A 22354-nucleotide genomic window follows, 5' to 3' on the forward strand; every position below is an offset into this window, starting at 1 on the left:
GATGTGTATATATATATATATATAATTAATTATATAATATATTGGTGGTTTTTCTTAGGGAGGGTGGCTTTGGAGGTAGAAAAGTCATATGTTATTGTTTTTGTTCAACGTTGAATGTTGGAGAATGAAAAGAGAAAAAAAGAAGAGTATCGTATGCAGTGGGTAGGTTGATTACACAGTTTAAGAATGCTATTTCTGTGATCATAATAAGAATATTATTTTTTGGTCCTAATTGGCTACAGTTTTTGTTATCATATTATGGTAAAAGATTCAATTTTCAGTTATTTTGGGAATTTGATTGTGGCCAATTATGTCATACTAACTTCGTATTCAGGGAAATGTTATAAGTTTGTTTTTGTTTGTAATATTTGTAATTTATTTCAATAATGGATTTAAGCTTCTTTATATAAAAAGAAAGAAACAATAAATTTAAAATCAGGTTATAAGAAATAGTTTTACAATAATATCGAAAGATAAAATTAATTTTAAAAGTAAAAAACAACTAATAATTGAATCTACATGGGTCATGCCACTCATTTATAATGGACCACTTTTTTCTATCCTAAAAAATATATGGTGGGTTTTCTTTAAAAATTAGATATATTACATGACAAAATAAGTAAAGGTGTACAATATTATAGAGGGGTTATTACCCTCAAAATCCTAATTAAAATGGTAAATTCTACATATTTTCTAGATTTAAAAGTTTAATATAGCTAAAATTATGTATAGAAATTATTACAACTATAGAGATCAAATATTTCAATGCTAATCATAGCAAATATGTTAAGAGAAAAATTGCAATAATACTTGAGAACATTTTAGAAACTCTAGTATGAGTTATTGAAGTTCTTATATATATATATATATATATATATATATATATATATATATATATATATATATATATATATAGTCTTCTTTTAGTTTTCAGAAATCAGACATTACAAAAAAGTAGGGCATTACCGAAGGCCAGAAGCCCTCGGAAAATGCCAAAAGCCGTCGATAATGGGTGTTTACCGAAGGCCTATCGACGGCCAAAAATCCTTCGGTAAATCCCCTGTCGCTAACCATTACCGAGGGCTTTTGCCCTTCGGTAATTACCGAAGGCTTTAAAATCTGACCAGAAAACCTTTTCGTAAAATTGGCATAGAGGTGTCTCATGTAGAATCTTTGTTCTACCAGACAAAAGTTCTTGGGTAGCTGGAAACAATCCCTGTCCACATCAATTTATTAGTGAAACATACATCATTTACAAAGCTTAAAGTATAAAATAATGTAACTTTTGTAGGTCAGACATCCACATGCACACACCACACACTTCATTACCTCCAAGGTCTTCAATCAATAACTGCAAAAACCACGTCCATGTGTCTTTATTCTCTACTTCAACTATTGCATAGGTAAAGGAAAGCATTTGCTCAATTGGGTCCCTTCCAATTGCAGTGAGCAGCTCTCCCTTATACTGGCCTTTCAAAACACACCTATCTAAACAGATAATTGGCTTACAACTGACAAAGTTGTCCTTACAAGCTTTGAGACAAACATAAAATCTTTTAAACATTGGGTCACCATCATCACTGTCAACTTTAACCTTAATTGTTGACCCAGGATTACACCTCAACAGCTCATGCGCATAGTCATATATTCTTCTAAATTGTTCTTTAAAATCTCATACAAGTTGATTTGATGTCATTAACTTTGCCCTTCGTGCTTTGGAAATTGAAACTTTAGTATTCCATTTCTGTAATGTTTTATTACGTATGTCTTTCACCTTTAAATTAGGATTTTCTTGTAAAGACCTATCTATTTCCTGACTCAACCAATTTGTATTCATCAACTTAATGTTAAGTTGTTTGCTGCAATTATGGGTATCAATTATTTTCCTTAATTGCCAAAATTGTTGTTTTGGCAAATACCCACAGTAAGCTACCCATGGACACTTACCTTGCCCACCTATGCATTTGACCTCACCCTAAGCTTATCATTTTTAATAAACTGTAGAGCCCTCCCAGTATGAACACCATAACTTTTAATGGCCTCCTTAAACTCATCCTTATCTGTAAATATAGTCCCAACTTTCCATTTTTAATCGGCCATTGACTTTTGTTTCCCATATGTATGAAACGAACCAGACTTTGGTCTATATTCACTATTGTTGTCCTCAGTACCACTGTTTTCTGGAGTTAATATGACATCAGAATCCCATTCAGCATCTGACAACCTCCTACCACTATCTTCAACCTTATACTCTTCATCACTATCCTCCAAAGCAATACCAACATCTTTTGCCTCCTCCACGTGCTCATCACCACTAAGATGATTCATATGTCCTTCATCCTCACTCTCCACTTCAACTTCTTCCTCACTGTCCACTCCACCATATATCTCCACATGAAAACTCCACCATCTATGTCCACCTTCACTGCACCATCCATCTCCTCTCCACTATTACTGTCCACGTCCACTCCACCCTATTTGTCCACCTCCACTCCACCATCCACCTCTTCTCCACCATTATGGTCCACCTCCACTCCACCCTCTCTATCCACCTCAATTCAACCCTATGTATCCACCTCCACCTCGACTTTGCCATTTGTCCCCAACAAGTCACCCTTACTGACCAACTTACCCTCAGTCACCAATTGATCCTCACACACCAAATGACCATTATTTTTTACGTCCATCTCAACTTTTTTCTGCACCCCTACTTGAGCATAGTCAACTGCTCCTTCCTCAACCTCTTTTTGGACTTCAACTTCCTCGTCCACATTTCCTTCATCACCATGCTCAACATGTAGGAAACCTCCCAACCCCACTATCCTCACCACTCGAAGCAGGTGCTTCAGCTTCACAAAGAAAAACAATTTGGTTAACATCATCTTCTACAACCTCTGCATGGTCCACGCCATGTACAACATACAAGTTTACTTTCCCTAAAAAATTTGCCACCTTCATCATATTCATTATTCCTCTATCATCATATAGTTTATGTAACAAATGTTGTACATTGTAATATAACTCTTTCACTTGAAGATACCCCAGATCTTTTAGGACACCTAGTATTTCAAAAAAACTCCATTTATCGGGATCAATATCCCAATAAGAAATCTTTCCATCTATATACTTAAAGGGGAATTCTTTTATCAAGGTCCCATCGTGGTGGACCACTACCTCAAACCTTTCCTCAGACATCTCAATCCCTACCCTGCAAATGCTAACGGAGGCCACTAAATTTACTTAAACTAAGAACTATGGGACCCGAAAAGCGACAATCTTGATCACTACAAAATTTAGGAAAGATTTTTTAATGATTTAAAAATTATTAGACGTCTACCACTTGATTATTCGACGTTTAATGCTTTATAGCGTTGGTGTCTTGACTTTTCAACATCAAACTCTTCAAGAACATTCCTTTTCCAATTTGCTTTTTTAAATGTTAAAAAGAATTAGATGTTGGCCACTTAACTTCGAAAGCATGAGAGAAGGAAAATGCTTTCTCGCATTATTTTTTTAATTTATAAAACACCATATAACATTAATCCCCCTAGGAGACCAACATCATATCACATTAGACGTCAGACAAGTATGGGGTTGACATCTAATGAATATAGAAAATTAATTTTTGTGTTATACTTTTTAATGATTTAAACAACATTAGATGTCAGTCCCCTTGACTGTTTGATGTCTAATGAGATATTATATAGGCCAATTGATTGTCTAATGTCATAAAGATATAGAAAAGGACTTTTCAGGAAATATCTTTTTTCAGGAAAAGTCTAACAATCATTCTAGAAATATTTTGTACTTTATGAAAAACCGAATTGACTACCATGTATATTACGCTTTGACCATCACAATAAATGACATGACGCTTAATAATAGGAATTCTTAATTAATAGGTAAACACAGCCATTAAAGCTTGCAAGTGGTAAAAGTAAGAGTATTATACCCTAGTTTGATGAAGATAAAGAAAAAATGGATTGTTTCTTGAATTTCTAAGACTATAAAAAATTACCAATAAGAAACAAACCAATGATGAAACTTCCAATATCAACACACGTGCACAATTAATTTTAATGAATCCAAGAAGTTGTGTTGAGAACTTATGAGAAAAAATAAACCTTTTCTAGATAATAAAACACTCTCAAGGAAGTTCGAATGAGTCTAAGTTGATTCTACCATGAATTAAGGTATAAAAGATGGTATCAAGTCTTATGTTAGTTAAATAGATGTGACAACCTATTAATCATATATATGACAAGGATATCAACTAAAGGTTCACTAGAATCTTATTAATATGCAAGGAATCATTTATCAGAGTGGAAGAGGGTTTGTAATCCATGAGACAAGATTCTTTCATCAAGTTCAAGTAATATTTGCATTGACATAGAGAAACATCATTGTTGGAATAAGCCATTTATATTCCAAAAAGAATATATCAACTAACCAAGATCGTTTATATGGAAGTAAGATTGAATAGTGGTTTAATTTTAGTAATTTCGAAAACACAATTTGCAATATGCACGATATCATCAAAATAAACAGTGAAAACAAAACCAGTAACTTCGATGAATAAATTGTAAATAACATGGACTTGAAGATACATGAAAGACAATAATGAATAAGATAACTTTTCATACTATGTGAGGCCTGCTTACACTAATATGGTCAACATATTCATCTATTATGTTCAATTGAGCTTGCATTGCTTGAGTCATTTGGTGACATGGTCATCTAATAGCCTTAGTTGTTGAATCCAACTTGTGAGTCATTTAATCAACACTTTTGACTGAGCTCGTCTATACTTCACTTTTATCCAGGTTTGCCTTAGTCTTCAAGTATCATATGTTATTGTACAAATTTTGCTACACACACATACACACTCTGAAGTCTTTGATTTGGTTTACCTTTTCTATGTTTATGCTTGTCTAAGTGTATTGTCTAATCATCCTTAGCTATATTGCATCATTACCTTATTAACTTAACTCTTTTGTTTCTTTATAAACTATATTACTTTCAAAACCTATTTACCATCAGACTCGTCTAATGAAGTTTATCAATGTCTAATACTAACATCAATCACTTAAATTTGTTAGTGTGTTTTTTTGTATACTAGGCAAGCTTTGTAGGGCTCGATATATCCATCAAGTCTTCTCTTTATTTTAAAAATCCTTTTGCACCTAATAAGTTTGACAAATAGAAATTGGATAATATCCTAATAATACATCTTTGGTCTTTGCTCAGAATCAAGACACTTTAGAAAATAAGAATGAGAATACAAGTGAAAATAATCAGCAAAAATATTGGATAGAATATATGATCTTGAAGAGGATTGGTTGAAATATTTTGGAACAAAGGCCAAATAACTTGAAGAAGGGTTGCAAAAATCATTATCAAGGTAACTTGGGCAATTTGTAGTATAAGTAGAATGTCGTGGTAGAGGTGATGTCGAAGCAACAAAATCCTATAAGGGAAGTGTTGTTGTTGTGGTGGGGAAAGAGAGAGAGATAGTTGCTAGTTTGTAATGAGAAGGTTGAAGGAAGGTTAGAAGGATCTAAGGAGAGTAGGTGACTCAAAGGGAGGGAGGTGGGAATAATCTACTTCAAGTTTTGGAAGTGTTTGAATATGAGTGGCTTGAAGTAACAATCAAAGCATGTATTGGTATTGGATTGAGAAGTTAGACAAGGTGGTGAGAAAGGAAAAATCTTCTCATTGAATTAGAAATTATTATACAAAATTTCTTCAAAAATGACATATCCTTAAATTCTTCTTTGTAAACTCAAAAAAACATTTAGAACAAACATAAATTTTTTTTATGCGAGAGATTTATTGATACATAAAAAATACAACTAAAAATTTTAATCACAGAAAAACGAAGAGATTCTTTATATAGTAATTTAAAAAGAGTTTTATTTTTAATAACAAAACAAGGAACATGACTTATTGGAAAAACTACATGTTTAATATTACAGGACCAAAACAGTCTTAAAATATTAGATTGAAACATGAGTACCCTAGACATATTGAGATCAAGTTCATGTTTTCTTTCTACGAGTCTGTTTTGTTAAGAGATATGAATGCAGGTTGTTTGATGTAAAATGTTCTTGAATGAAAAATAATCATTTTGGAAAAAGAAGAACGAATACACTTACTGGTAATATGGAATTGATTTTTAGTCAAAGTAATAAAATTTTGGATGCGCAATTGGACTTCTCTTTCTATTTTAATATGACAATGTATAACAACTAAAATCATCAACAATATTTTTTTTACAGAAAGTTTAGAAAAGAATCTTCAAATATCCATATGAACTAAATCAAATAAATTGCAAGATCTATTAATATTTGGAGAATATGACATGTTTTTGTTGAGTTAAATGGAAAATATCACAATTATCATCAACACACTTAGAAATAAAAGGAAAATCATATGCAAAACATCAAGACAATTTCAGAAAGGTGTCCTAGCCTAAAATGTCAAAGGTTGGTGTTACTAATAGGAAGGGAGGTGAAATCATTGTTGAAGACTTTAGGTGGTGTAAAACTCACACGATTGTTCAAGTGATAAAGAACTTGTTTTAATTTACTCACACCAATAGTCTTCAATGACCCCATTTCATGTATATAATAGTTGACAATAGAAAATAATTTAGAGAAGAAATAAGTTTAGAAGAAAAGAGCACATTAAAATTAAAATTGGGAGCATAATGAACAATGAACACAGTGAATTATAAAATTTGAGAAGAATAGAATAGAGACCGAAAAATGTGCAAAAACAATATCATTAGATAAATTGATTTGGACAAGTTTCATTAATGTAATGAAGAAAATAATTTAACGACTAGACAATATGATCTCTTACCCTATAATCAATAATCCTAGGAATGTTATTTGGTATCTATGTTATAGAGCAGACACTCACATTCAGGGATGATAATTATGAAGTTCTTCCCATTGAGATTTAAGGGGCGGGTAGTATTTCGAGACGAAGAAGAAGCCTTACTTTGGGTCATATATTGCTTCTTGAAGCTTTGCATTATGAAGAGATTACTCCGAGAAGAACGATCTCTGATATCATTCCTAATGGAAACAATACTCTAAAAATGATAGTTTGAGCATTAAGTTGAGACAGAGTTAGGAAGCCAAGATATGATTAAGGTACTACAATGTTTCTATGTAGTGTGTAAATAATGAATATCCATAGTTTAAGTGATAACACCAGTGAAAAATAGCTAACAATGTTGGCATCTCATTGATGACAAGCACCAAGCATAAACTTATGTTGAAGGATGTAGACATACATGTCAACGAAGAAGCTTCACGATGTTGGACTGGTGAATCACTCTTGAAACTTACAAGGTACAAAATGATCGCTGTCTGAGGACATACTTTTATTATTGCAAAAGGACAATTCCTTTGAACACACCTATCAACATGGAATTTATCAGATATCCAGGGTCAGTGGGAATATCTCCGAAATTTCTACAACTTTTTTAAAGATAGTTTTCGAATCATAATTTCACAAGTTCGAAAGTCTAGATAAAATATTCGCATTTACCAAAGAAAAATAAAAGAGGTACACAGAAGATAAATCTAATTTAATAAATGAGGCATTGTTACAGACTCTAGGCACACTTTACATCATTACAGATTAGTCATAGGGGATCTGTGATTCAATTGAAGCCAATAATTTAGTTAGAATGGGATCTAATGGGAATGGCCATCAAATAGAAAAGAAAAATCCGTCAGTAGACAAACACTACTTCAGCGTTCATAGCACTTCCTTAAGTCACCAACATAAAAGGCAGTGAAATAAACTTGTACAACAGCAACTCACGGACACTTCCTTTGGATATATGAAGCTCCATGCTCCTCATACCTGCCAGAAATGCATTAAAACGATCCAGTGTTCAATTATTACTTACTAGAAGCCTAATTTGGCGCATTTTGTGTTAAAAGAGCGAAAACAAGAAAGGCAGTGTGAATAATGCAGTGGTATAATCACAATTTGGTGAAAGGGGGGATAATTACTCGGATTTGGAGAACCACATTTGCTGGAAGGAGCCAAGAGATGCCAATATACTACCCCCTATCCAAACACTGCATATAAAAGTCATGCATTGAGTTAGAAGACAAGTATATGTATAATGCACCAACAATTACTACCGCATGAAATGTTAATCTGAGTCCCCGCACCCACTATTTTGAAGAGGTATGGAAGCATAACAATAGAAAGGAGGGGCAAAAATTAAGATGGTCTTCCAAAACTAACAAAAGAAAACCACACGAAGGATGAAAAAAAGATCTCATTGATCAAACAATTTAAGATCTGCCAAATAAGTGTCCCTGTGAACTGTTTATTCTAAGTGTTAAAAAAGAATAAATTGTAAAATAGGTTAGGAAATTTAATCACTGAAAGTTTATATTCAGTGTTAAAGAATAAAAACATTGTAAAATATGCCGTTTATGTAAAAAATGAACCCTACCACCAAAGTATAGAAATAAAGCCTTCAAATCTGTAACAAATGCAATGATGAAAACATTGCTTCCCAGATTAATAAAAACGTAACCACTTCATATACTGATTCGTGGAATTGAGGGACTAGAATTAACCATGTAAACAGAAGAAAAAGAAAATGGGAACTTGCAACAAACCAGATTTGTCCTTTGCAGGAAATAACCAGGAAAGAAAAGTAAAACGGTAAAATGATAATGGCGTAATTAATAAGTGCATTGACACAAGATAGATAACACACCTAAACCTTCTTTCAGTAGCATTCCCACTGGCCAATACTTTTACTCTGGCAGCTTGAGGGGACTCCTGCAATGGAAATGACATTGTGGTCAATTCTTACTACAATTAATCGTTCCAGATTCTCGAAAAACAATGACAACCACACGCCACCTGCTGAATTAATTAAAATAAATCCAATGTGTTGACTTTTATAATATTACAAACTTAAATGGCTTCTGTGAAATTTATTAAATGTTTTGAATTAATCTTCCCTTGTTAGAACTGCCAGCCTGCAGAGGCTTTAGCTAAATGTTTATAATCCAATATGAGCACAATCTTACAGATTACCATTGTACTTTACAATGATGTAAACTTTCTTTCTTGTTAACGTCATTCTGTTAAAATATGAGTCAGATTGAATAGAAATGAGCTTGTTAGTCGTTAGTTGTTAATTGATGAGGTGTTAATCATATATAAACAGAGGGAGAAAGATAGGAGAGGTATATATACATATGTTCATTTGTAGATTGAGCACTAGCTTTTCATGAAAGAAGAAATCCTTTGCGAAGGGAAACAGGACACCCTAGGATTAACAGGGTAGTCTCATATTTCTTGTTCTTTCTTCCTATTCAATAAAACTCTTTCATTTCACTTTTCAACTCTTGGTTTTTAACAGATTTCATAAAAAATATTAACTTAAAAGGTCACACAATTTCATCCCAAACAAAAGCAAGCATAGAAAAAGATATATACATTAGCACAAAGAATATTTTCAATGCCTTGCAAATGAAAGTTCCGTTGAAGAAAGACCCAAAAGGAAACAAAAAATACAGATTTTCTTTCAAAAATATATTTGGAAGCAACAAGTTGATTTTTTTTAAAAATAGAAGTAAAAGCACTCCACAAGCCTTATAGAGAAACCAAATATATTTAATTCTAATCTACAAAAAGGCAAAGACAAAAAGTTTCATTTTTCAGCCAATAAATTATAGAATTTATAGACAGATTTACAAGTCCCTCCCATAAAGCCTTGCACTCTGAATAAAATAGACAAGGGGTCATTTGTTAAAATATATACCTCTAGTAAGTCTTTCTCAAGTCGTTCCTTCAGTTGTTGCATTGAAGCTGTACCACCAGCAAGCTGCATGTGATAAAAGAAATCAATTTTAATTTTCCAGTTAAAGAAATATAATGATATACTGATATGAAATGCTTCAAAAACCAACAAGTGATCGTAGACTAAACATAATAAGTATGTACATTCAGCAAATAATTGTCAGTTAAGTTCTTCGTAAAAAGTCATTTGACTAAAAATACAACTCAAACAAAATTCCAATCCAGATAAAAGCATTGAGTTATGATGCGTGAAATATCCTGAAACTACAACTTTGGCAACACTTCCACCCCAACAACTGCAACCCAATCTCAAAATAACTCCCAGATTTTCCATAAAGAAAAGGATGCCCAGGTATCTTTTTTTACAGAAAAAGTGAACTTGCCTAACTAAATAAGAACTACTTGAGTGTGTGTGTGTGTGTTTGTGTGTGTGCGGTAAAAGAAATAGAAATAAAATGTAAATCAACTTTACCAGTATACTACTAAACAACTCTCTTCGAATGTCTACATCACACTTGTTAATGCTTTCAATGACCTACAAAATGGTAAAACAATCAGCAAAAGCAAGTCAGGTACTTCAAACAAACACATTAAGATTAATAAATTACCATTTGAGGAAGGCCACGAACTGAAGGAGCAATTTCAGCAAAGCTCTCCATGCCAGGAATTGACTACACACCATTGACACAACAAGAAAATTAGTAAACAGAAGGGAAGGACAGGAATATGTTAAAGAACTGCAGAACATAATAGAAGCACAATAAAACATGGACCAGACAGAACACGCAAAATAATCGACCACCAGCCAGAAGATTTCATTCTCCCACAAGCTGAAGAGAGGGAGGAAATTGCTTTAAAAAATTTTAAAATTGTTATTTACATCACACATCCAAAATCAAATTATTTTCAGAAATGGGGCATTGCTAGGTGTATTGACTTTATGACATTGCAAGTTATTGATCAAGAATCCTATTACTCATCAATGTCACCATATATTTAGATGAACAATTTGATAAAGATGTCTTCCATACAATTCAAATAGTGATTTGACAACCAAGATACTTATTCTAAACCAAACCCGACCTCATAACAGTACATATCAGCTATATTGCCCAGTGTAGTTAAAGCCTAAAAGGGCACTATGAGCAAGAGTCCAAAGCTTTTTTCTCTTTCTAGTGCAGACTTTTTCACTCCTTCACTACTTAAGACGGAGGTGTTCCATACAGGAACCTGACTTGGGCAGTGAAGTAGACCCACCCTAGTCCATAAAATTGTCAGCTTTCAGAAAATGCAATTGAAAAGACTCCCCTTAAGTGAGTGTATCTACCCTTAATTTTAGACTACATCATTACCTTATCCACTAAAATGTAGAGGTGAATACATCCTTATGCACTTAAAAGACAAATTTGCTTTAGAGGAGAAAGATAGTTAGTGCAAGAACTAGTTCAAGATCATGACAGAGCAGAAAAGGAACATCAATAGAGGTTCCGGCGGCTGGAGAATTTGATTAGGAGACACACAGTAGTCGTGGAAAAGATATCTTGTGGTGGAAAACCATCTAACGACTCATCCACAGTGAATGAAACAATTGGATCACGAGCAGAAGATAGGGGCCATCCAAATCCTCATTCACGGTGGAGGAAACTTGTTATTCCTGTCTTTGCAGGTGAAGAAGCTTATGGGTGGACAAATAGAGTGGATCGGTATTTTTGGTTGAAGGAGATAATAGAAGAAGAAAGAATGCAAGCGGTGAATGATTGCTTTGGAAGGAAAGGCATTAAATTGGTTTCAATGGTGTGCAACATGTAACCCCAATCCCACGCGTGACGCTTTCAAAGTTGCAGTAGTAGGAAGATTTCAACCCACTGTGTTAAAAAATCCTTTTGAAATTTTAATCGGATTAACACAAACTGGTAGGGTCGAAGATTACATAGAGCAATTTGAACAATGTGGGATTCTTGAAGGGCATTGAACAAGATTACTTGATAGGTACTTTTCGTGGTTCTATCAAAATATCATAAATTCTTTATATTAAATGAACAAGACAAACTAATCACATCCATGCATGCAAGCCACACACCTGAACCAGTGACGGGTTGAAAAGAACATCTGGAATCTTAAATCTGTCAGCTCCAATTTCAATTGTCCTGCATGATAAATAAACACATCATAAACAGCAATAGACAAAAAGTTACACTAAGAACCAGAGGCAGCAATTAGGCTATGAAGTACAAATGGTAGCATAGTAAATGAAAGAAGATATTTTGAAAGATAAAACAACATTCATTTCATCCTCATCCATGTTTCAATAAACAAGAATAACACCGACTTACTGGCCATCAGGAAGCTCATACGAGGTCATTGGGATGTTTGAATATGCACTCTCTGTCAAATAAAAGAAAAATAAAGTTTTAATGTACAGGACTATTGAACTGGTACAGCAAGTTTATTACTAAACAGAACATCATATGTGGCCTATGTGAAAGGTCATAGATCAAGATGAACAAATTACATCAGAAGAGGCGTCACATGTCAAGTTATCTAAGAGGTCTACACAGAGAAAGGAGGACGAAGCAATAAAAGAATGCCACAATAAAGACTAAGAACCTTTTCCACATAACATCAAAGAACAAAATAAAACACAGGAACAACAATATGATTCAAACAAGAGCATGGTTCCAATAATATTCAAAAACGTTATACAAGGTGCCAAAACAAGGTAAACAAACCATCGTAAGGAGTATCTGGAGCACGGCACACACATTCCTTGACATCACTAGCAATCACCCTCTGCCATGAGAGAACATACATAAGATAAAGGAAATGCAGAAAGTTATGAGATATTACATCGTCATTCACAGACCTGTGAATAGAGTTTGTAGCTTTCAGTTGTATTTGGAAAATCAAGATCTACCGTCTGCAAGGTTCAGAAAAAAAAATAAAAATGAGAAATAATCATTTATGCATACGATAGCAGTTGAGATCATATAGAAAGGTAAATGCAAAAAACTAATTATGGTGCTAATGAAGTGAAACAACAGGCAATTTTGCTCACCATCATTTGTCCCAAAAATTCTACAAGTTGTTTTAAATATTCAATGAAATAACAACAGGTGCAAGGTTATAATGTAATTGAAATAAACAAAGTAAGAAAACTACAACTCACTCTTTCTTCTTTGTTCTGATCCTTAATTATATACCTAAAAACTAACACCATTCCCTCCTTTATGCACTTGAGAAAAATAGATAAAAGAAAAGAAAATGAATTTGAGAGGACTTTTATGTTCTTGTATTTATAATTCGATGATTTAGTTAATTGAATTAGAGAAATGAGACTAAAGGGGAACTCACTGTTGGAAGTCCCACATCGACTAGAGATAAGGCCAAATTATAATATATAAGTGAGGTGCAAACCTCACCTTACAAGCCGGTTTGTGAGGATGAGTTAGGCTTAAAAACTCACCTTCTAATATGGTATCAGAGCCATAGAGTCTATCCTAGCGAGTTCTAAGTGGACATTCTATTCTTCTATTACACCCGCTATCGGGCCGTTATCGGACCACCCAATTTCTACTATCACGCACGAGATGTCTATACCTCGACGTGAAGGGGGTGTGTTGGAAGTCCCACATCGACTAGAGATAAGGCCAAATTATAATATATAAGTGAGTGGCAAACCTCACCTTACAAGCCGGTTTGTGAGGATGAGTTAGGCTTAAAAACTCACCTTCTAATACTCACCAATTCCTTGAGAAGCTACTTTAGATCCATTGGCTAAGGTTATAAAATGAGGTGTTTTAGGAAAGGAGATAGAAGAGAACAAAGAAATAATTCCAGAAATATAATGAGATGAACATGAATCAATTAACCATGAATTGACTCTCCACAAATTGTGAAATGCAAGTTGTTGTCAAACTAGGAGTTGTAGATTATTGTGCTAGGATGTTGGATTTCAACCTCAAATATGCTTTACACTCTTCATTAAAGAACTTTGGCTCATAAACATTGGATTAGAAAATATAGGCTATCTTGTCAAGAAAGCCATGTTAAGAGTAACAATTCTCTTGGGTGTGGCCCATTCTTCTACAATATGTACATTGTGGATACCCTCCTCCAGTGTCACGACCTCCTCCTTTTCCACAAATACAAATCAAGGCAAAAGACTCAACAGATTCTTGAATATTTCTACTCTTAAGAGTTGGAACATGAAGAAGTCGTGTCGTCAAGTTTTCCATAGAAGAAACTTCTTGTCCGATTAAAATTTGATCTCTAACACGATCAAAATTTTGATTCATTTCACAGAGGATTGTTACCATGTAAACCTTACCCGACTTCAATTTTGTCTCTTCCCATTAGTCAACTTCCAAGAACATCTTCAATTCCTCAACTGTTATTTGAGTTTCAGCAATAAAAGACATTGTCATTATTGTACTACTTTAGAGAAGCCAATGATTTTGGATATCATTTGAAAAAATGTTTTGGGTCCCTTTCCAAAAGGTGTTACAAGGTTTGAAAGACCTATAAGAGAGCTCAAAATATTTGGATGCACAACCACCACGGTTGGATCACACTTTGTTAGGTTTATAGAGGAGGAGATTCATTGGAGGAGATTTATATTTGGATGCACAACCAACCACATAAGGGATTGACACCACTCTCAACCCAAAACCTTAAGGCAATGGGTTAATGGGTCTTCATCCTTATATGGTACTCCATTTTCTCATTTCTACCCAATGTGAGACTTAGACTCACAATTGGATTCCCAACAATCTCCCCCTTAAGGCTGAGTCTCTTCCACATTGGTACCTCCCCCTTCAGCGGAAACATTCCCAACCACGAATACCCCTTTTTGTATCGTCGTTCATCTTAACAAGAAACACTTACCTGGAACCCTTGCCAGGAAGACTTTTCGATACAAGGACCATATTGTACTCATTTGAACCTAACTTGGCTCTGATACCACTGTTAAGTTTCATTGATATACCATCACATATGTTGTTTCCCAACAACCTTCTTGAGGAGCACCGGACCCAAGCGTCGGTGAACAAAAGTCCAGCGATAGACGATGACCAAATGGCAATTTCTTTGTCGAACATAGTCAGGCAGAGTGGGATCGAGTCCCTCTAATTCCAACTTAAAATAAAAAAATAATGAGTACGATTTTCTCTCTCTTAGGTTCTCATATTTATAATGACTTTGAAATATCATATACAATGTATGAAAGGAAAGAGAAGAGAAAAAGAAAAGACGTACCTAGGAACTAGGTACAAAAACTCTTCAATAAATTATATTGAAGACAAATTATTCTAACATATACCTTAAGTTTAAAATTAATTTCCTAACTTGAGCAAACATTTGGTACAATGTCAAAATTCTAGTGGATTAAACAAGAGGCAAATTATTTGGTTCAGGTCACTACCAGCAGTATACAGGCACTTACAAATTTTATCAAATTATATCCATAAGTGAAAACAGTTCAAGAAGAATACTCAATTAAAAGAGACAATAAAAACCATATTGCAATCATCCAGAAGTTCTTGAGGAACAAACAGTACCGATAATAACCAAGGAATGGAACTCGTCACGCTTAAGTTCAAATTTTAAAGAGAACAATAGGAAAGAAAAGTCTGGATGCCTCACACTTTAATGATTGCAAGCAAGTTGAATAAAGAAAATGTTATTCATATATCATTAGGTTGAAAACACATTATACCTGAAACTCTCCAGGGCGTATTTCCTTTCTCCTAAAGGAATAACGTGGTTTCATCTGTGACAAAAAAAACAGGGAAATCTCAGGCAGATGAAATCAGAGCATCTTTATTTTATATGATCACTGACAAATATAATAAGTAATGTTTACCACCCACCGTAATACCCTTGCTTTCCAAGCTTTTCATCAAGCAATCTGTAAGAAATTCTCCTCCAATTGGGGAAGTTGCCACAGCCTTATGTTGTAAACAAAATATACATATGAGCAGACAAAAAGACCCACAGTATTAGCTAAATCTCAAATATAAATGTTATAATGAAACCTAATTTGACATGTGTGTATGTCGCACAAACATAACAGAATGGCAGATATCATGCAAAAGATACATGGAAAAATATTAGTTTGTAAAATGCCTATGCAAGCAATAGTAGCTCACCTATCCATAGTCCTTCTCTCTTACAATTTTGATAGTAGTTGTAGTTCCATAAAACACAATCAAATGACTGAGTAACAATATAGAGACTATGGCCAACATATAAGAGCACCAGTTTATTCTTCAAGATTTCCTTTCATACATTTGATGTATATATTTCGCATTGTTAATCAAATAATCACATCATTTCAAATTTATCTATAACCCATGTAGTGTTAGGAGATCCTTTTCAAGTACCCACTTCATCCTTCAAGCCTTAAAACCTTTCTACAGAGTGGTGCATACAGTAAATTGGATTGATGCAGGTTCTTATAACAATATCAAAGTCAAATTTAATAAATTGGATAATAAAACTAAATATTGAAATTCCAATGTGAATTTTATTGGATTCAATAATAAGGAATACCTTCTGAATAACATAACCATCGTGTACTGGTGCAATTGTAGTTGACCCTCCACCACTGAAAACAATGGAATAATGAAAAAAATGTTATGTTTCTGGCATGTTACTTAACATATTAGAAGTAATAATAAATATTGAACTTTAAGTTGCACTCTTTTTCCCACACCTTTTCAATTTTCTCAATTGAATACACTTAAAAGTTTTTTAATTTAGTCCACCCATTCCACTATTTTTAATGCAATATTCATTGCTTGTTACCAAACCCAAATGATTACTATAAAATGGTTGAGCAGGAAAACAAAAATCTTTAGACATGTTAACACATACATAACAGAGAAGCTTTCGAATTGTTATTTCTCAACTTAAGGTAGCATATTATTTATTTAACAATGATTTAGAATAAGTAAAACCCTGTTGGTATTTATTTCACACACTTAACTGTAATAATTGTAAACTTTCTATTCCAGAACTAAAACAAAAAAGTATAATTTCTTATGTGTCATTGTCAACTCTTGATTCAGTGATTTCATGCACGTGAAACTATCTTTATCTTGCTACTAAAGCGAAATAGCATGCTCTCTGAGGCTTTATATGACTACTGCTTCCATCAAGTATAAGGGAACACAGGCTGAAGAGGAACTTTAACTGTAAACGGTTGTAACAAACCAGACTAAAACTGATTGCATGGAATTGAGTGTCTAAACTACATTATTTGTTCTCTAATTCCAAATTCCTACTTTGGTCTTACTATAAATGGTAAAAGCTAGCCATGTAAGGTAGTTAAACAACACAAGGACAAATATAACTTAGGCCTTCCAAATATAATATTTTGAAAGGTAAGCAATTGTTAAACGAAAATGAAGGAAAACACCATTTTTCATAATGATACTGCCACAGAATAAGAACAAAACTACCATTGAATAACCTCATGATCTCTTACCCATCAACAACCAATGATGTAGCACGCCCTGATGCAAAGGAAGTCAGAACCTGTATGTGAACACCAGGAATAAACTTTCAGAACCTTTTCATTCTCACTCCACTACAAATATTATTTTATGAAGTAAGCGAAGCACTAACAGCATTCTTTGCCAAAAACAATGCAGGTGCTTTGTACTTCTCAAACATAAGCTCCGCTGTCCTGCAACAATAAAAAACCAAATTGCTAGTACTGACACTTTAAGATGAGCTCATAATTCTAGACAATAAATTATAATCAGAATACCTTTCTCTCTGCTGTTGAGAGTTTGAAGAAGGTTCTGCCAGGAGCATAGGATGCTCTTTAGGATCAATCAATAGGCACTCCCTACCAAAAACAGGAAGCATGCCCAATCAATAGGCATTCTCTTCCAAAAAGAAAGAATGTGCAGCCAGTGACAAATAAAATAATTCCTAAGGTATATGAAATATATAATAATAAAAATAAAAAATGCAAAAAATTGTCAAAACCAGACTAGAAAAAGAACTAACAAAAAGAATATAATATCTTAATGTTGCACAGTGCATCAATTGTCCCATACCAGAATGCATATGAACTAAGTTATAATCAAATCGTAGCACTTAGCCTATTATGCTCTCTTATGTAGAAAGAGTCGCACCCTAACTACTAGCTATATTGGCATAGTGATAAGCACTCGATCTAACAAGTGGTATCAAAGTTAAGGTCATGAGTTAAATTCCTAGAGAGATAGTTGCTAAGGGAAAGAGATTATTGCACCAAACGTCTCATAGTATTGACTAGGTATGCTAAGTAACAATAAAAGAGATTGGTTCATAGTGGGGCAATTATTGGAGGGAATTGTTGCAAGGTGCATCCATTGTCTCATGACAGGGGTCAAATGGGTCAAGTCACGATCAAATGGCACTTAAACTACCATGCTCCTATGTAGAAAGGATTGCGTCGTAACTATTAGCTATAGAATTTCAGTATAATGGTATGTGCTTGATCTAACACTTGGTAATAGAAGCACCTTTTCTCTATCTATCAAATTATGATCTTTAAAAACAATCCCGTCTAAATGCACTTTGGCTACATGGTTCAAACAACATATAGAGCTATATTTAAAACAATGTTTTTAACAAATCCATTTTAATGTTAAGCTTTTTCTAATGGTACATCTACCCTTCTAGTTTGCTATCTTCTCTTCTCCAAAACAGTGCTACTCCAACTCTTTATTTTGTCATGCATCTCACATTATCATCTCTGGAGTACTTGTCAATTCTCTTTTGCAATTTGTTGTCCAGCATTCACTACCATACAAAGCTTCATTGACCATATAGCTATTAGATTAGAATTTTCTCTTTTAGTTTGAATGTGACCTTAAATTATATATATGTTAACTTCACTCAGTTTGATTCATATTCACTTCTCTTCAATTTCCCCCATTATTTTCTAAGACAGATCCAAAATACCAAAGGTGCCACTTGTGGTATGATGTGATCTCCAAGTTTAACCTCCCAACTTCACTCTTGCTAACTATCCCTGTGTTCATGCTGTGTTGCCAATCCTTACATGAAGTAGAAGGGCTGAGTGAGGCCTTGTACACCTAAATAAATGTAAAAATATGATAAATATTTATGTAAGGACCATCAATGTTTGGAAAAGAATCTTCATTGCTATCAAACATTTATTAGCCACCATTAACACCGAGCTTTCTCGTGTATTTATATTCTTTAGATATAGGTAACAGATCAACTATTATTTGGACCAATGCTTTAGAGAGGAATCATCAAATAATCAAAAAGGAATCACATGAACTTTATCAAGTTTCAACTATATCTGCAATAAAATAATCAAAGGAAGAAAGGAAAACAACAACCCTACAATACATATCTCAGATAGTTCAGAAAATCAGTACTGACCTGAAGGCCTGATCCCATATGCTATCAACAATATCCCAGTCAGCTACAATTCCATCCTTAAATGGAGACAGCACCTGCCAAGACAAAAATATATAATAACTACAAACATTCATTATTCAAAATAAATTACTAATCCTAGTCCAATCAAGAAGAAAACCAAAAGGGTTACCTCCATATGATCTCTACGGTAGCCCAAGGACTGTGATCCTACAAACAATTTCCTCTTTCCCTTAGCCTTGTCAGAATCAGCATTTTTAAGACTATTCTTTGATTCCCCAACTGAGGCAGAGTTCTTCTCGGCATCATCATCTGCTTCATCAACATCCATTTGATCAATTGCTCCAACAACCTAAGTTCACACACACCAAAGACAACCACCAATTCATTATCAACAAGCAAACTACCCATCGGTTTTCCAGATACCTTCCAATCAACTACAATTTTTAAATGCACCCAACTACACTATCAATGAGTAGTAGCCGACCACCACACGAAAATGCCAGTGCCCACTTCATTGTGAACTCAAAGCATAACAAAATTCAATACTCTATCAACAAAAACAAAACAAAATGGAAGCAACTTCGCCCTACCAACAGAAACTATAAATGGTAAAACAATATCAGAAAAAACAGTGAACACACAACAAATCCGAAATTTCAGAAAAGTATAAAGAGGAGCGCAAACACTTACAGACGGAAACACGGCCTTGGGAGCATCTTCACCGGCATAACCAGCTTTACACGTGTGTGAACCCAAGTCAATTACAATAGCTGATACTTCATCTGGGGAATCAACCAAACAAAGAAAATTGAGTTCACGTCTCAGAAGGAGAAGGAAGACGATAATAAGGATAATAGGTTTGGATACTCACCACCGCCATACATGGCTGTGACTGTGCTACAAACTCGACAGGTGAATTAGGGTTTCTGAATTTAAGGTTTAAGAATTTTCTCTCTCTAGGGTTTCAGTAGAGAGAGAGGGGAGCTGCGGCGAAATAGAAGGCCGCCGCGGGAATTTCCGGCGAGGTCAGAGGAGGAGGAGTAGAGTAGAAGTGAGAAGCGCGCGCGATTTGAAGAAAGAAAAATTAGGGTATGGTTGGATAAACCCACATAGAAACCATTCACCATGGTTTTCACCCTTATGCCCGCTTTCCAAGCCTCTAACATTTTTTTTTCTTAATTTATTTTTGTTTATAATAATTTATTTATAATTTACTTATTATCTCAAGTTATTATGTTTAATTATATAAGCTTAATACTAATGTTGATCCCAATTTTTGTCATCTTTGTTCGAAATGGTCTTCATTTTTTTTAAATGTTCAATGTAATCTTAAATATCGTAATTTGTGTTCAATTTAATTCTTTTTGTAAACGTCGTTTAAATCGTTAACGACCAAATGTCTAACTGTGCAATCAGTGAATGACATGTCATTTAACCGCTAACGTGGACAGTTTAAGGCGTAGTGAGGTGGATGTGGCCAATGAGGCATTGCCACGTGTTACCCCCTTCCCCACCCAAAATTAGGGTTTTAAATTGGGGAAAGGGATCTCATGTGCCTCTTCTTTCTTCTTCCTTGCGGCGCAAATTAGGGATGGATTTGCAGGTATGTGAAGAAGCTTGGTGGTGTTGTGGCTGGCGAGATGGTGGAGAGGTTGATGACGGTGATCCTTGCGACTGCACATGGTGTCGCGACATGGTTGAGATTGAACGGAGATGCGCGATGATTGGAGGCGATGTTGATGCTTCTCGCATGGTCGCAATTCTGTGTGCAGGTTTTGAACTGGTTTCGCGAAGGAGATTGTGACTCTGCATTTAGGGTTCGCATGGTGGTGGTGGCACTAAGGTCTTGCGATGTTGATGGCGGCGACGACTTGAGGCAGTGGTGGCAAGGTAGGCGTTGCTAGTGTTGTGAAGAAGAAGTGGCTTGTTGTTGTTGCTGCTGAGTTGTGGTGAGGTAGTGTCGCGGCGATGCTCGCAATAAAGGGGGAATAGTGGCGCATTTGGGCTTCACGACGGTGGGTCGAGTTTGATGGTGATGAGGTGTTGTCCATGTCAACAGTTAAATGACATGTCATTCACGGATTGCACGACTGGACATTTGGTCGTTAACGATTTAAACGGCGTTTGCAAAAATTACTAAATTGAACACAAATTACGATCTTTAGGATTACATTGAACATTTTAAAAAAATTAGGACCATTTCGAACAAAGCTGGCAAAAATTGACCAACAATGGTATTAAGCCTTCATTATATAAGCAAAATTAAAGTATGATATTTTTAAAAGCGTAACTATATAAAAAGGATTTTAAAAAAATATTATCTCTCAATAATATTCGTGAATAAAATTGTTGTAGTTGTTTACTCGTATATATAGTTCATTGGAATTGAGTTTGAAAATTAAAATCAAATTTTGAGATTGGTAAAAGAAACATTTCCTTTCTTCTCCTTTTGCGAGCCCCGTCTTTCTCAACCTAATATTTCTCAAATTGTGAGTCTTTTTCAAGCCTCATTTCTCAAAAAATTGTCTAAAATTCATCTTTTTTCAATGTCCCAAATTTATAAACCTTTGTTCCCCATGCAAAATGGCCTTTAAAAGCTCTAATCAAAGTGAGGTGAATCTTGTAGCTGAGAGTGATTAGAGGCAATGTGATGAATCAAGACCACTCAACAAACTTATCACTCGAAGTATGGCTAGGAAGATCCAGGAAGCCTCTATGGTAAGTCATCAAATATATGTAGTCCTAACATGGGCTAAAGAAGTTCATTGTTCGTACCAGCCACAAAATAATTTGTAGGGATCAAGGACTAAGTCGCCTAACTCCTAGATCAAGCTAAAGAGACGATTTCAAATGCTTACTTCAAACTGGGTCATCCAAACTGAGTTACTAGGCCATCAAAATCGAGTTGTTGGGCCTTATTTTAAAGAAAGTTTAATTGCTTGATTTGTTCCTAGTTTGGTTGTAGTGTGTCAAGTTCGTCCACCCTTTTAAAAAAGTTTCAATTACGTCTAAACTTGGTTTAAAAGTGTCAATTTCATCCAAACGTAGTAAAATTTGTCTCAATCAAATCCCTTCCGTTAAATAGGCAGAAACG

The 22354-nt window shown here is 34.5% G+C and overlaps 1 protein-coding gene across 1 annotated transcript; it reads right to left on the reverse strand.

Annotated features, from left to right (window-relative positions):
- Positions 1–7579: 7579 nt before the first annotated feature.
- LOC124835977 (actin-related protein 4-like) lies at positions 7580–20392 on the reverse strand. Its single transcript, XM_088094346.1, has 20 exons — positions 20132–20392; positions 19951–20042; positions 19430–19609; positions 19261–19334; positions 17624–17704; positions 17479–17539; positions 17339–17388; positions 16402–16456; positions 15720–15797; positions 15566–15619; positions 12716–12769; positions 12582–12642; positions 12186–12237; positions 11933–11999; positions 10461–10523; positions 10325–10387; positions 9815–9877; positions 8759–8823; positions 8034–8102; positions 7580–7881 (listed from the first exon to the last, which is right to left on the reverse strand). The coding sequence occupies exons 1-20, from the start codon at positions 20142–20144 to the stop codon at positions 7836–7838; spliced, it is 1341 nt and encodes a 446-aa protein (XP_087950472.1). The 5' UTR covers positions 20145–20392; the 3' UTR covers positions 7580–7835.
- Between the last annotated feature and the right edge of the window lie 1962 nt (positions 20393–22354).

The sequence above is a fragment of the Vigna umbellata genome, chromosome 7, assembly GCF_029865625.1.
Source record: "Vigna umbellata cultivar VRB3 chromosome 7, Vumbellata_1.0, whole genome shotgun sequence".
In the NCBI taxonomy this organism is placed as follows: Eukaryota; Viridiplantae; Streptophyta; class Magnoliopsida; order Fabales; family Fabaceae; genus Vigna; species Vigna umbellata.